We start from the raw sequence: 16,753 nt of genomic DNA, 5'->3' as shown, positions 1-16,753 counted from the left end.
ATGACTTAAGACCTGCTCAGTGGCCTAGTAGTTAGAGCAGTGGTTCTTAACCTTGTTGGAGGTACCAAACCCCATCAGTTTCATATGCGCATTCACCCTTCTTTAGTGAAAAATAATGTTGTTGTTTTTTCAAATTCAAGACAAAGTTACATGTTTTTGGTAACACTTTAGTATGGGGAACATATTCTAAGTAACAACGACTTAATTTAGAGTTTTTTGGACACTAGGGGAACATATTCTAAGTAACAAAGACTTAATTTAGAGTTATTGGGTTAGGGTTAGAGGGTTCGGGCCAGGGTTAGCGGGTTAGGGTTATAATAAGGCCATGCCGAATAAGGCATTACTAAGTACTTAATAATGACTAGTTAAGAGCTAATATATTACTAATTTGCATGTTAATAAGCAACTAATTAATGGTGAATATGTTCCCCATACTAAAGTGTTACCATGTTTTTTAACTGGTGCACAAAATGAACCGTGAATGAACATCACCTTGTTCAAAGAACAAAACCAACACAGTGCATAAACTCACAACAAATTACACAGCTGCAAATCAGTGTGGCTTCTGCTGTTGCTGTATCCGTAATACGCCGATAGGGAGAAGTTTTTATTTACACAATGAGTCGGGCGTGTCTTGACCTCCGCCGAACCCCTGAGCCCGACTCACCGAACCCCTAGGGTTCGATCGAACCCAGGTTAAGAACCACTGGGTTAGAGTGTCCGTGCTGAGATAAGTCATACCAAAGACTGTAAAAATGGGAGATGCTACCTCCCTGCTTGGCACTCAGCATCAAGGGTGGGAATTGGGGGTTAAATCCCCAAAATGATTCCCGACCGCGGCCACCGCTGCTGCTCACTGCTCCCCTCACTTCTCAGGGGGCGGAACAAGGGGGTGGGTCAAATGTAGAGAGTAATTTCACCACATCTAGTAAGTGTGACTATCAGTGGTACTTTCCTCTAAAGGCCTTGGTGGCCACATGCATGGACAGCACCTTTTAGCTCTTATTTCCAAAATTGTGTACACTACTGAATTGGGGTCTTATGGCCACTTATGTGGACATTTACACTGCCATATGGTAGTGTCAGAAGAGTATAACATACAATGGAATTTGGAAAAAATAGTGTAAAAATAAGAATTAGCATGTCACTAAACATGAAGTACACATTTGTTACTTATGGCCTAAGTACATCATATAAAAAGATGATTCTTAGTTTTTATTCTAATTAGGGTCCAATAAGCCCAAATAGCAAAGAGAAATAAAAAAAAGCATGCAAACAAACAGCTTGGGCCTTAAGAGGTTAACTTTTACTTGCATGTTAAGAGCCTGCCATACATTACTTTCACCTTGTAAATTTAATTGGTAGAATAAACAAACCTTTACAGGGTAGTCTATTTTTTTTTTAGTTTTAACTCTATTTTTTTTTAATAATTTCAATTGATGTTGTTTAAAATATGTCCGGTGGTGTCGATCACAGATGTCAATCACGGAGGACTTCGACATGGATGGAGCGGAATTGCTTGGGTTGCTGTTTGACGACAGAGAGGATGGATCTTCTGAACAGCTCTTTCCTTACAGCAATGGGCTCATTGATTCTTGGCTTTCTGAACAGAATGTAAGTTTTTTTTTAACAAAACCAATATGAAACAGCATTTGCAGATAACATCTGACTAGATTTGAGGTTTATTTTCGCCCCTGTTTTTAGATGCTTACAGGTGTGGACACTGAGGACTTTCTCTCCAGCTTGTTAAAGGACGAGGACAACATGGAGACCCTCAGTCCCTCCCACTCGCCCCTGGGCAGTGACAGTGGCATCTCAGATGACAGCGGCGGCCGCGTGGGAAACACAACGCCAGTCGGCTGCCCGAGTCCGCAGAGCAGCGATATCGATATTTCGCACAATACTAGCTTCTCCAATCCCAGCCCCGAGTGCTCGGAAGCCACCCGAGTCGATGGAGACCTGCATGGGGAGAACCCGGAGGCAATGAGAGTGCAGGCAGATCACAGCTACTCCTTGCTGCAAGGTGGTTGCGGGGACCCAGATGTGCTGCAGAGTGTCAGGGCGGAGAAGCCAGACATTGATGTCTTTATTGATCTAGGTATGTATATCATTGATTGTATATTCACCAGATATATCAAGACAAGCTTATTATTCTATAGTTTTTACCCCAGCATGATATGCTGCTTGCTCTTATGCCTTACAAGTAGAAACTTAAATACACTGGCGCCAAATCTGCACAAATGTATTTTGTTGCTTGTCAGTAAAAAGGTGAAACCTAAGGGCATGTGTTACATTTACTTCGATCTTTTAGCTGGCAACTTTTTGTTAGGATAATGCATGCCATCACTTTGTAACATTTATGATCAATTCTGACATGTAATCTTTATATGAATTAGTAGCTATATATATATATTTGGGATGTATCTGTCGGTGTTGTATCTCTATACTAGCTTTGCAGTCAGTGCACTAAAATAGTCTGATTTCAAGTGTAATCAAAATAGATCAGCTCTACCTCCACCTAATGGCGCCCTCTGCTGGTTGCTGCTAAGTATTGAACTATATTAGGTGTCCTTTGTTTCAAGGCGGTGACAATACAACATATTAGATGAATTTTCACATGGTGGACTCTCTTCCTAATCATTTAAATTGATACATAATTTTTTATAAATGAATTGATTCTGCATTATTTCTGCAGAAATAATTCATAGACAAAACACTAAACTCACTGTTGTATGTATTTCTGCTGACAGATGATTTAGTGAGCGACGCCATGGAGGATGACGTCACCACTGAGCTGCCTTGTACGTTGTCTATGGAGGACTCGATGTTATACGACACAGGAGAGGTCCGTCAATGCACATGTCGTTCATTTCTGTTCATCCTTCCAGTCTGCTGCAGGTCTATAACACAGAGTCCATTTTGACTTGTTTGCAGTTCCAGTTTAAGGAGATCGTGCTGTCTGAGGAGGAGAAGCGCCTTTTGGCGAAAGAGGGAGCCACGATTCCTTCGCACATGCCTCTCACAAAGGTAACCTCAACTGATGGATAGATAAGGCGTTATATACCTCACTTCCCTTATGTATTGGCCTTAGAGATTTATTTGCTCAACCACAGAGAGTACCAGGCGTTTGATAGGGGGAAGCCTTTGTTTTTACAAATGCATTTGTGATAGTGAATTATATTTTAGGGCCGATATGATAATCTTATGAGTGAGATCGGCCGATACTAATACCCATCCGGTGTGATTACAGTTTGCAGCTATTGGCAGTTAAACAATATGAACTAGAGATGCCCGATATTATCGGCCGATAAATGCTTTAAAATGTAATATCGGAAATTATCGTTATCGGTTTCAAAATGATCGGTATCGGTTTCAAAAAGTAAATTTTATGACTTTTTAAAACGCCGCTGTGTACACGGACGTAGGGAGAAAATAAACTTTAAAGGCACTGCCTTTGCATGCCGGCCCAATCACATAATATCTACGGCTTTTCACACACACAAGGGAATGTAATTCATACTTGGTCAACAGCCATACAGGTCACACTGAGGGTGGCCGTATAAACAACTTTAACACTGTTACAAATATGCGCCACACTGTGAACCCACACCAAACACTGTTACAAATATGCGCCACACTGTGAACCCACACCAAACAAGAATGACAAACGCATTTGGGGAGAACATCCGCACCGTAACACAACATAAACACAACAGAACAAATGCCCAGAACCCCTTGCAGCACTAACTCTTCCAGGACGCGATAATATATACCACCCGCTACCCGCCTCCCTCACCTCAACCCTGCCCCCTCCAACCCCGCCCACCTCAACCTCCTCATGCTCTCTCAGGGAGAGCATGTCCCAAATTCCAATCTGCTGTTTTGAGGCATGTTAAAAAAAATAATGCACTTTGTGACTTCAATAATAAATATGGCAGTGCCATGTTGGCATTTTTTTCCATAACTTGAGTTGATTTATTTTGGAAAACCTTGTTACATTGTTTAATGCATCCAGCGGGGCATCACAACAAAATTAGGCATAATAATGTGTTAATTCCACGACTGTATATATCGGTATCGATTGATATCGGAATCGCTAATTAATAGTTGGACAATATCGGATATCGGCAAAAAAGCCATTATCGGACATCTCTAATATCAACACAATATTTAAACTATTTTTTTATTCTCTCTTGTTACATATAATTGTTCGAGAAAAAACTAAATCAACAGTACACAATAACTAAACAAATGCAAAAACTATTATTTACTACTCATTCAAATACTTGTTTTTTGTCCTAAGAGTCCTCCTGTGCCATATTCCAAACATTAACGTAAATAAAAATATTGGCATAATAACTGTAGAATTCATCATATACTGATAGTGATACTATCAAAACCCATCCATCCATCCATTTTCTACCGCTTATTCCCTTCGGGCTCGCGGGGGGCGCTGGAGCCTATCTCAGCTACAATCGGGCGGAAGGCGGGGTACACCCTGGACAAGTCGCCACCTCATCACAGGGCCAACACAGATAGACAGACAACATTCACACTCACGTTCACACATTAGGGCCAATTTAGTGTTGCCAATCAACCTATCCCCAGGTGCATGTCAAAACCACCAATTTATAAATTGATCTGCCCTCTTACATGTCGTGTACGGATTGTGATAATGCACACCAACACTTCACGTTATAATTTCCTCGCTGTAACTCTTATTAATATGCTTGTTAATTTTCTGTTGACATCTGCTTACTTTCTACATTAGCATGGTTCCATTTATACTTCTTAAACTTTACTCAGCACTTACTTCTTGGTGTTGGTTAGAGCTAGATTAGCAATAAGCTTACACATTAGCATGCCTGCTCCTGTCTTGCTCTCGGTGTACAACCTTGTCCTAAAGGGATGATCCATCTATCCATCCATCTTCTTCCGCTTGTCCGAGGTCAGGTCGCGGGGGCAGCAGCCTAAGCAGGGAAGCCCAGACTTCCCTCTCCCCAGCCACTTCGTCCAGCTCTTCCCGGGGGATCCCGACGCGTTCCCAGGCCAGCCGGGAGACATAGTCTTCCCAACGTGTCCTGGGTCTTCCCCGTGGCCTCCTGGTCGGAGGGGAGGTGTTTAGGGCATCTAAAGGGATGATAATACTTGATAATGATGCCAAGAAATACAGTTTATTTGCCCGAATGGAGGTATCTATTATTATCTCAGGGGCATGGCCCCAAACTCTTTATAGAGACACATAATTGTTATCCCCTTTGGAAGAAGTCTCAAAAAAAGCGGGTTGTCTTACAATTGCGGTCTGGAGATCACATGCAAACTAGTAGGTTCCCATGTGAGTTAAAGCTTTTCTTCCTGTCACTCACGTACACTCACAGAATATATGTTAATTTTAAGAAAATGGTGATAAATACAGCAGCGTCCAACAACATCTTTATTGTAATCTACCAGTTTTTTCACTGATATTGGAAAACGTTTATTTGATAATTTTCTGTCTTATATTCGGGTCCGCAACTCTTTCTTTGAACTCCGCTATGAGATTGGCGAACAAAACATGGGGCTTAAAATGCAGAACCTCCAGGTTCTGTAACAGCTTCTTCCCTCAGGCTGTAAGACTCTTGAACGCATTAAAATAATCTCCTCAATTCCCCCCCAAAAATGGATTAACTCGCGGGAATATAAAGACAATATAACATACATCCATAAACCTGGATGCATACGCAAAAGTGCAATATATTTATCTGTACAGTAATCTATTTATTTATATCTGCACCTTATTGCTTTTTTATCCTGCACTACCATGAGCTAATGCGACGAAATGTCGTTCTTATCTGTACTGTAAAGTTCAAATTTGAATGACAATAAAAAGGAAGTCTAAGTCTATATTGAGTGTCATATCGTCTGTTGTTTTCAGGCCGAGGAGAGGACCCTAAAGAGGGTCAGGAGGAAGATTCGCAACAAGCAGTCAGCTCAGGAGAGTCGCAAGAAGAAGAAGGTCTACGTTGACGGCTTGGAGAACAGGTGAGATGATTGTCTCCTTGTGTATTGCGTGTGAGCGAAACCGAGGCGTAGCCTTTGATGAGCCTCGACAATAAAGACCAATCAGGCGCTTGTTTTCGAGTGCCAGCTTCCTCCTTCACTCTCCATTCAAATGCAAAACACTTCACAATGATATCCAGTATCACTCTCGCTCACATACAAATCATGTGTTGCTAATTAGCTGGAAGGACTTGTTAGAAAAATAGCTACCTAATCTGACTGAAACTCGTCTGCTTTGCCGCAGAGTCGCCGTGTGCACCGCGCACAACACCGAGCTACAGAAGAAAGTCCATCTGCTCCAGAAGCAAAACATGTAAGGAGTGTCACTTTTCCTATTTCATAGAGCATAGCCCAATAAAGTGTGTTCACGTGTGTGTTTTCTCTGTTTAACGTTGCAGATCGTTGATTGAGCAGCTGAAGAAACTGCAGTCTATGGTGAAGATGTCCACCATGAAAGCCAGTGCCACGAGCACTTGTGTGATGGTGAGAGCAGCAAGTTCTCTCCGTCAAGCATAGAACTTACTTGGCTCTTCTCCTCACCGCCAACATGCTTTCTCTACCTTCCAGGTGTTCCTGCTCTCCTTCTGCCTCATCATCTTCCCCTCAGTCAACCCGTTTGGCAGCAACACGGAGAAGAAGGAGCTATACATGCCCACCTCCGGTAGGCTCTTTCCCCCATTATTACCGTCATAAAACCAAGTTATTACTGCTGCATGATGGGCCGCTTCAGCTTTACAGATGCCATTTATACTCATAGGTAGTGGATGTTGTGGCAGTCGTTTAAAAGATGCTATTTTGCTTGTCTGAGGGGATTAAAATGCGGTATCTACTGTATTTGGAGCATGCTGTTAATTTAATCAACAGTTTGAGTAATGGTGGATTAGCTATTTAGATGTGCACCTTGTAACTACCAATTATACACCATAAACCAACTTTACAATAAAGATTCAGACATGTATTGATAACTTTACACTTATTTGAAATTAATCCTTTATTAGAAACCGCACCATTTTAACCCTTAGCTAATTTTTTTCATATGTTTTACAATGTATTATTATAAAATGTAAGTTTTTACATACCGTATTTTTCGGACTATAAGTTGCAGTTTTTTTCATAGTTTGGCCCGGGGGTGCGACTTATACTCAGGAGCGACTTATGTGTGAAATTATTAACACATTACCGTAAAATATCTAATATTATTTAGCTCATTCTCGTAAGAGACTAGACGTATAAGATTTCATGGGATTTAGCGATTAGGAGTGACAGATTGTTTGGTAAAAGTATAGCATGTTCTATATGTTATAGTTATTTGAATGACTCTTACCATAATATGTTACATTAACATACCAGGCACGTTCTCAGTTGGTTATTTATGCCTCATATAACGTACACTTATTCAGCCTGTTGTTCACTATTCTTTATTTATTTTAAATTGCCTTTCAAATGTCTATTCTTTGTGTTGGGTTTTATCAAATACATTTCCCCAAAAAATGCGACTTATACTCCAGTGCGACTTATATATGTTTTTTTTTTTTAGATTAGAAATGTCCGATAATATTGGACTGCCGATATTATCGGCCGATAAATGCTTTAAAATGTAATATCGAAAATTATCGGTATCGGTTTCAAAAAGTAAAATGTATGCCTTTTTAAAACGCCGCTGTGGACACGGACGTAGGGCACTGCCTTTACGTGCCGGCCCAGTCACATAATATCTACGACTTTTCACACACACACAAGTGAATGCAACGCATACTTGGTCAACAGCCATACAGGTCACACTGAGGGTGGCCGTATGAACAACTTTAACTCTGTTACAAATAAGCGCCACACTGTGAACCCACACCAAACAAGAATGACAAACACATTTCGGGAGAACATCCGCACCGTAACACAACATAAACACAACAGAACAAATACCCAGAACCCCTTGCAGCACTAACTCTTCCGGGACGCTACAATATACACCCTCTGCGACCCCCACCCCCCCAACCCCGCCCACCTCAACATGTCCCAAATTCCAAGCTGCTGTTTTGAGGCATGTTAAAAAAAAATAATGCACTTTGTGACTTCAATAATAAATATGGCAGTGCCATGTTGGCATTTTTTTCCATAACTTGAGTTGATTTATTTTGGAAAACCTTGTTACATTGTTTAATGCATCCAGCGGGGCATCACAACAAAATTAGTCATAATAATGTGTTCATTCCACGACTGTATATATCGGTATCGGTTGATATCGGAATCGGTAATTAAGAGTTGGACAATATCGGAATATCGGCAAAAAGTATCGATTCAAATGTGAACAGTATCCATCCCTACTACATATACTGGTGGAACTAACTAGGATGGCTGTGAAAAAACATGAACATTTATGATACATGTTATAAGTGTAAAAAGAGTTTTTTGTAAACTCTGAACATGTTTTCTTACTCCTAAAAACAAAGTGGGTTTTCATCAGACAGCTGCAAGCTTCTGGTGTCCTCTCAGTTCATTTAAACAGTTGCAGCTTTTTTATGCTTTGTTTTAAACTTATTAGGGATGTGCTTTTATGAGTACTTCATTGGAATCATTTATTGCCACCATGGCTGCACAGATGGCGCATATTGCAATCAAAACATGGTTATCCATAAAGTGTAAATTCATTGTGGATTCTATTGTATTGTGTCTTTATTGTTCTTGATGATTCATTGTTTACTTTCTGTGTCACAGTCATTTCCCGTATGTTGCGCTCAGTGCCGCCAGAAAGCACAGACGCTGTCTCCTACCTGGAAACCGAAGAGGACGAGCCGGATCTGTACTTGCCTCAGGCCGAGGTTGAGAACCTGGACGCCATCTTTGCCGGTGGTAAGAAGAACCACACCCCCGACTACCAGCGAGTGGAGCAGCCCGACTCTGAAACGGCCGTCAGCGGCAACTCTTCCGCCGACTTCCCCGCTGCCTCGTCGCAGGCGGCGGAGGTGTCGCCGGGGGTGGGCGGTGGCGTCCCGGCCGGCTTAAAAGAAGTTTCTGTAGATCCTGTAAAGGCGGCGGCTGTTACCTACGAGGTGCCGGGCGCCAAGGAGAACTGGATAGACCGAAACCCTCCAACTGTAATATTACAGCAGCACCGATCTGATGAGATGTAGCATGTTAGTTGGACCACCAGAGGGAGCCATATTCCAACTCTGATTGGTATAACAGGGAAGCTATACTATTTGTAAATAGAGGAAGGGAAATTCAAACAGTCTTCTGATGTACTACTGTTACTTTATTTGCACTTTTTTTCATGATCTTTTATTCGTAACATTGACCTACCTAAGCAGTCGGCATGTTTTTGTGAAAACCTTCCGATAAAGAAAAATAACGCTTTAGGTTCCCGAAAGCGCACGTGCTTTTTGCAATGCATTCTGGGGCTGCCGTAGCCATTTTTGTTCTGTACCCGGGGCAATGTGAGAGAGAGAGCTACAAACTGGTTTAAAATGGATTGTACAAAATCAAGAAATAAGGGACTGTACCGAGATAAAGCGCGCCCTAATCCAAAAGCTCACTATCGTTACCTCGATAAAAATAGGTAAAATTGGTGGAAATGGTCCTTTTGAGCACATCCAATAGACAAGAGATTGACTAAGCTGCCGCCATTGTTGAAGCTTGTAACTCGTCTTATCTTAACTCGTCTATAGTTCGTCAACGGAGTCAGTTTTTATACCAGTAAAGAATTTCAGAATGCAAAGCCTGTTAAGGTTTATTGCTAAGGCTCCATTCAAAATGTGTATAATTTACAGATTTCATCTCTTATGTGTTTGAGATGGCGTGAGGGAGCCCAGACTCATTTCATTTCAATTATTATCTTTAAATACTTTGATCACTGCACTATCCATCCATCCATTTTCTACCGCTTGTCCCTTTCGCGGTCGAGGCTGCATTCGGGTGGAAGGCGGGGTACACCCTGGACAAGTCGCCCCCTAATCACTGCGCTACTTCTCCGAAAATAATACTCACCCATTTACTTTTAAATACTTTGATCACTGCGCTAATTTTCCAAAAATAATACTACCTTCAATTTTGTGCTTACCCACGACTAAAACAGACAAAATGCTTTTACCTAAAATACTGTGCGTCGTTTCCTTGGCTAATACTAACAGCCTACTAAATGCTATGTGTGAAACAGAGTAAACCATGCTTTGATTCAAACTTAGCAGTGTGAAAATGCAGTAAACACACCAACATGTACCAGGTGTTGGTGTTAAAAGTTATGTTAGATCGTCTCACAACTATTCGCTGTACCTTTTATTAACTCACAAACCTTTCACACTGGAAATGACAAAAATCTCAAAACCTTTTATTTTTTTCCTGAAGCGATCATGTCAACAATCGTGTCAGTTTATGATGGCGCACGTTTGAACTTCTTAAAGAAAATAACAAAACTTGCATTCAGCCATGTAAATACGCTATTGAGAGGCCAGCAAGACATACAATGCATTGTTTACTACGTCTCACTTTTAAGCCCTATTTTCAATAAGACACACCCAAAGCTGTTCACCAGTAAATTAGATGTTGCTTGATAGAAGAATAGGCTGTTTGATCAATGTGATTATTGATGCTTCGTAAAGCCATTGCAGGACATTTGGCCATGAAGATGATTGGCTCCTCTTGTAACAAGAGGGTCTTTGTGTACTGTGTCATTGTTTTCCCCTTGATTTGATTAAGATAAAGAACCTTTATAAATATATTATTCTGAACTACCTTCTCACATTTTAATGCTATTTCTTTTGGCTGCTGAAAAAAAAAAAAGTGGTGCGGTAAACTATATCCAAAAATGTAATGACCTGTGTTGCCAGTGAGACATTTTTTTGTTTAGTATATCTTCTAACGTTACTGTCAATTGTAAAGACATGATGTATGTCTTATTGCTTATTGTTAGAACCATGTGAGATTATCCGTGGAAAAAGGCACTGAGTTTGTGAGGAATAGAATGTAAATAAGATAATGATTGTAGCCTTTTCTGTACATTTGACATCTATGATAATACATTTTTTTATGTACAACCTTCTCTGTCCATGTTATTTATTTTAGGTCCCAAAACCGTTTACACTTTCACTACATCCAATCTTTTTTTTTTTAATGAATTTATTAATCAATCCAACAAAACAATGCACAACAATACCATAACAATGCAATCCAATTCCAAAACCAAATCAGACCCAGCAACACATCCAATCTTTTTGACAACATCGAACCTACAGCAAATAGCTATAAAGTCTTCTAATTTGTCATTTGGGAAAATTCCAAATACATACAAAAATGAGATGCACAGTAGAATATTTGGGATGCATTCTTAAGTTTGAGAGCAAATTATTCAACACATAAATGGCACATAATATCCCTCAGGACCTCTTTAAGGGTTGACTTCAGCACACTTCACTATCAACTTATTTACTCCAAAAAATTGCTGCAGTTTTGCTTTGTCATGTCTACTCTGCTGTTCTGCATTAGATGTTAGACATTACCTCAGCTCTTTTTTGTTTTTTTGCAGGCAGTGAGTCACTAGCGATGACTCAATAATAAGCAACAAGCCTGAACTAGTTTGTGCTGGAAGAAGAGTCATGCTCTGAACAACCAGCAGGGAGCGACATGAGTCTGATAATGATCATAAAACAGCTCTGCACAATAATAGCGCGTTATATCAAAGGTGCATCTTCTGTAAAGACAATGTAAAGATAATGTAATATTATTTGTAATGACGCTTGTAGATTAAAACAATATACAAGGGCATGTGTAGTTTATGAGGGTAATACAAACACATTTTAACTAAGTTAGCCTGCAGCACTTGACAGTTTCCAGGAAACACTTGCGCCCCCGGGGCTGCTTTAAAACTTTAACGAGCTAAGGGGAAGTGTGATCTACTTTATATTGTTTTTTTTAAAAAGCATCAAACAACAACCCTCTGAAAAAAAGCTATTTGAACAAAAACCTACAATGCGCCGGTTCCAATTGTTTCCCCACTTCCTGAATGTGACGTCAGGGCGGAAGTAGCGTGGTTTCCGGAAGTAGATCCAGCTAAGGTAAACACGGGCTAGGGGTGCATACGCATAAAAATAACACATAAGAATAACAAAAAAAATAACAAACTGTTTATTCTAGCTCTGCGGGGAACATATAAGCTTCTCTTGAACGTTTGAATGTGCCATTAATAGTCTGTAGTGGGGAAGTACAGTACAGTCATTATTATCGATTAGAGATGTCCGATAATATCGGCCTGCCGCCGGTATTATCGGCCAATAAATGCTTTAAAAATGTAATATCGGAAATTATCGGTATCGGTTTTTTTTTTTGTTTTTGTTTTTTTTGTTTTTTTTAAATTAAATCAACATAAAAAACACAAGATACACTTACAATTAGTGCACCAACCCCCCAAAAAACTCCCTCCCCCATTCACACTCATTCACACAAAAGGGTTGTTTCTTTCTGTTATTAATATTCTGGTTCCTACATTATATATCAATATATATCAATACAGTCTGCAAGGGATACAGTCCGTAAGCACACATGATTGTGCGTGCTGCTGGTCCACTAATAGTACTAACCTTTAACAGTTAATTTTACTCATTTTCATTAATCATTAGATTCTATGTAACTGTTTTTATATTGTTTTACTTTCTTTTTTATTCAAGAAAATGTTTTCAATTTATTTATCTTATTTTATTTTTTTTTTAAAAAGGACCTTATCTTCACCATACCTGGTTGTCCAAATTAGGCATAATAATTAGGGATGTCCGATAATGGCTTTTTGCCGATATTCCGATATTGTCCAACTCTTTAATTACCGATACCGATATCAACCGATACCGATACCAACCGATATATGCAGTCGTGGAATGAACACATTATTATGCCTAATTTGGACAACCAGATATGGTGAAGATAAGGTACTTTAAAAAATAAAAAATAAGATAAATAAATTCAAAACATTTTCTTGAATAAAAAAGAGTAAAACAATATAAAAACAGTTACATAGAAACTAGTAATTAATGAAAATGAGTCAAATTAACTGTTAAAGGTTAGTACTATTAGTGGACCAGCAGCATGCACAATCATCCCTTGCAGACTGTATTGATATATATATTGATATATAATGTAGGAACCAGAATATTAATAACAGAAAGAAACAACCCTTTTGTGTGAATGAGTGTGAATGGGGGAGGGACGTTTTTTTTGGGGTTGCTGCACTAATTGTAAGTGTATCTTGTGTTTTTTATGTTGATTTAATAAAAAAAATGTTTAAAAAAAAAAAAACACGATACCGATAATAAAAAAAACCGATACCGATAATTTCCGATATTACATTGTAACGCATTTATCGGCCGACATCCCCAATAATAAAGTGTTAACTCCACGACTGTATATATCGGTATCGGTTGATATCGGTATAGGTAATTAAGAGTTGGACAATATTGGCAAAAAGCCATTATCGGACTCATCTTTGCCTTATTCTATTTTTTATTTTTCTATTTTAATGATCTGTGTTGTTGTTGTTGGGGACAAATGTTGTAAATGAGCTTTGGGCTACAAACACTATGATGCATACATTGGATAACCGTTTCAGATGTCTTATGTTTCTGTATCTGTCCCTATTTCAAATAAACCTCTATAATAATAATAATAATAATAATAATATAATGGCGGCCAATAACAAAGGTTTTCCAGTAAAACATTCTTTCAGACATTTGGACTTTCCAAGTATTCCACGGTGTCTTCTGAACGCGATAACACAACATTATTGATCGGACTAAAGGTAATCAGCACATTCTCTGGACACACTGCTGCTGTTTACGGAGGTGGGAGGGGAGAGTTTCTTGAAAATGCGTAATCCTTCCACGCGTGGGCTTGTCAACAAGCAGTAAATGCCGGTGGAAGAGGAGAGGGAGGGAGGGAGGGGGGGGGGGGGGACTTTTGCTTTCCTCCAAGCCGGGCTTCTCGCGAACCAATCAGGGATAAGCCTGAGCGGAAAGTCCCGCCCCTTGCCGAGAATCCACGCCGGTCTCGCTATAAAAGCTCACACTGCTCGTTCCGACCTCAGAATAACGCAAGACCCAGACTGGATTACACGAACCTTCGCGTCTTTTTTTTCTTCTTCTTCCACCTCCTGCCGAAGCATCGCGACCACGTTTGGATTATTAACTATGACTCTGGAGGAGATCCGCGGACAGGAGAGCACGATGGAACACAACGAGAGGTAGGTTGAGGACGCAATGACCGGATTCGGCTCGCGTCAAATAGCGCACTTGTCTGATATTTTTGCGTGTTTTGTTTCTTTAAAGGGTGCAAAGTGCAGGCACGGCGCTGGAGGAGCTCCTGCTCGCCGCTAAGAAGCAGGACTACCTGACAGTGGGAGTGTACGAGTCCGCTAAAGTCATGAATGTGTAAGTTCTCTCATTCCTTTTTTTCCAAGCATCATTTTTTTTTTTTTACGCATGCGTCCTAACCGCGCGTCCTCCTTCCGCCGGTGCAGGGATCCAGACAGCGTGGCTTTCTGCGTGCTCGCCACCGACCACGAGCACGCGTGCGACATCGCCCTGCAGATCCACTTCACGCTCATCCAGGCCTTCTGCTTCGACAACGACATCAACGTGGTGCGCGTCAACGACATCGAGCGTCTGGCGGCGCTGGTGGGAGCCGACGAGGGCGGCGAGCCCAAGGACGCGCACTGCATTCTGGTCACGGTGAGTCAGGCCGGCCCGCTGACACATCCGTGCACGCATGCATGCATCATCAATAGGCTGCACTTGAATTGGTCCCCCTTTTTTACATTTTTAAGGCAATTTAAAATAATTTGTAAAAATACTAAAATAATGTTAAAAAATGTGTAATTTCAAAATACGTATATACCATATTTTTATTTATTTTTACATTTTAGACTTTTCACTTTAAAAAAAAACCATACTTTTATTTATTTATTTTTTTTTTTTAACTTTTAAGTACTTGATTCGTAACCTTTTTTCCCCATTTTTTAGGCAATTTTGAATATTTCCCAAAAAATACAAAAATAATATTAAATGTGTGATTTAAAAAAAAAAGATATATACATACATCATACTTTTATTAATTTTTTTCATTTTTTTACATTTCACTGCCTAATGCATCGTCTTTATGCACTTGATTTGTCCCCCTTTTTTTAAATTTTTTAGGCCATTTTAAATATTTTCAAAAAATACAACAATAATATTAAAACGTGTAATTTTTTAATAATAAATATACCTTGATACTTTTATTTATTTTTAAATTTTGTTTACTTTTTACTTAAAAAAAAAAAAAGATACCATACTTTTATTATTTTTTTAAATTATTTTTACTTTTCACTGCCTAATGCATCATCTTTAGGCACTTGATTTGTCCCTTTTTTTTTATTTTATTTGTTTTAACATTTTTTAGGCAATTTTAAATATTTTCAAAAAATACAACAATAATATTAAAACTTGTATTTTTTAAATAATAAATATACCATGATATTTTAATTTATTTTTTAATTTTTTTTAATTTTTACTGCCTAATGCATCGTCATTAGGCTACACTTGAATTGTCCCCTTTTTTAAATTTTTTAGGCAATTAAAATAATTTCAAAAAATACAAAAATATTATTTTAAAATGTGTCATTTTTAAAAAACAAATATATCACAATACTTTTATTTTCTTTTATTTATTAACTTTTTACTGCATGTTATTAAAGTGCCCACTCTTCCATTCCAGAGCCCCAGTGCAACACCATGGAAGGACCCAGCTCTGGACAAGCTGAGCGTGTTCTGCGAGCAGAGCCGCAGCGTCTGCGACTGGGTGCCCACCATCACCCTCCCCGAGCGCTGAGACGCCAACCCCTTTATTTGAAGAGGCATCACGTCGGTGATGATGATGATGATGAGAAGAAAGTCAAGGCCTCAACTTATAAGGGCCTTTCTGCCTCCCTGGATTTAAGAGGAACATCCTTCCAGTCGGTGCATTGCGGGTCATTGTGGAACGACCCTGCAGAGGGGAGGGGAGAAAGCGACTAAAGGTGCGGAGTCCTTGGGGTGCTGTCAGGACACCGTGAAGAAGGAGTCTGGACTTAAGAGATGACGGTCCACTTCAGCAAGGAAGGCGGCGTGTGTGCAGGCGGGCGGGATCGCAACAGACTGTGCAGAGGAGGACGTGTGAGAAAGTGCGGAGGCCGGGCTGGAGGGACGGAGCTCGTCAGATATGGGAATGATGCTGATCCGGAAGTGAGAGTGGCTAAAAAAAGACTTTGCATTTTCATTTTTTTTTAAAGTGCAGCCATCTGGGAAGAGAGGAGGCGGGGGTGAACTCTCCGAAAAGACTGATTTGAGCTGCAAATGTGCATTTTTACAGACTTTGATCTTCTTTTTACTTGACATGTCAACTGTACACGCAAAGCAATGCAACGTTTCTTTCAATTTGCACACATTTGTTCATGCCCTGTGAATAAATATTTGAACTCAAAATGATTCCGTGAGTCAGATGTGTTATTTCTCCTCGCGCTTGTTCACCGAGCAAAGGTTCATCAGCATGCAATGTCACAATGTCGGGTCATTTTTGAGGCTAAAAAAAAAAAGACAGATCAAGGCACGGCATTTAATAGTGCAGAGGTCACTAAATGAGGAAATAGGTGCACTAAAGTAATGCATGCAAAAGTTCACAATGCTGGTGATTATTTGGGGCATGACGTCTATTTGGTTGGAGTAAT

At 39.8% G+C, this 16,753-nt stretch overlaps 2 protein-coding genes across 2 annotated transcripts in view; both read left to right on the top strand.

The window, feature by feature from the left end:
• Positions 1–11,066, top strand: part of creb3l3l (cAMP responsive element binding protein 3-like 3 like) — an 11,952-nt gene extending 886 nt beyond the window's left edge. Inside the window, exons 2-10 of the mRNA XM_061928336.1 lie at positions 1,477–1,614; positions 1,705–2,098; positions 2,751–2,845; positions 2,935–3,027; positions 5,915–6,021; positions 6,284–6,352; positions 6,438–6,522; positions 6,607–6,700; positions 8,752–11,066. Of these exons, the coding sequence (XP_061784320.1) occupies positions 1,477–1,614; positions 1,705–2,098; positions 2,751–2,845; positions 2,935–3,027; positions 5,915–6,021; positions 6,284–6,352; positions 6,438–6,522; positions 6,607–6,700; positions 8,752–9,167 (1,491 nt within the window). The 3' untranslated portion in view covers positions 9,168–11,066. The remainder of the gene's footprint in view (positions 1–1,476; positions 1,615–1,704; positions 2,099–2,750; positions 2,846–2,934; positions 3,028–5,914; positions 6,022–6,283; positions 6,353–6,437; positions 6,523–6,606; positions 6,701–8,751) is intronic.
• Positions 11,067–14,087: 3,021 nt separating this feature from the next.
• Positions 14,088–16,514, top strand: gadd45ga (growth arrest and DNA-damage-inducible, gamma a). Its single transcript, XM_061928686.1, has 4 exons — positions 14,088–14,254; positions 14,340–14,441; positions 14,531–14,741; positions 15,766–16,514. The coding sequence occupies exons 1-4, from the start codon at positions 14,202–14,204 to the stop codon at positions 15,877–15,879; spliced, it is 480 nt and encodes a 159-aa protein (XP_061784670.1). The 5' UTR covers positions 14,088–14,201; the 3' UTR covers positions 15,880–16,514.
• The last annotated feature ends 239 nt before the right edge of the window (positions 16,515–16,753 follow it).

The sequence above is a fragment of the Nerophis lumbriciformis genome, linkage group LG33, assembly GCF_033978685.3.
Source record: "Nerophis lumbriciformis linkage group LG33, RoL_Nlum_v2.1, whole genome shotgun sequence".
Classification (NCBI taxonomy): domain Eukaryota; kingdom Metazoa; phylum Chordata; class Actinopteri; order Syngnathiformes; family Syngnathidae; genus Nerophis; species Nerophis lumbriciformis.
This window is presented reverse-complemented; position numbering and strand designations above follow the sequence as displayed.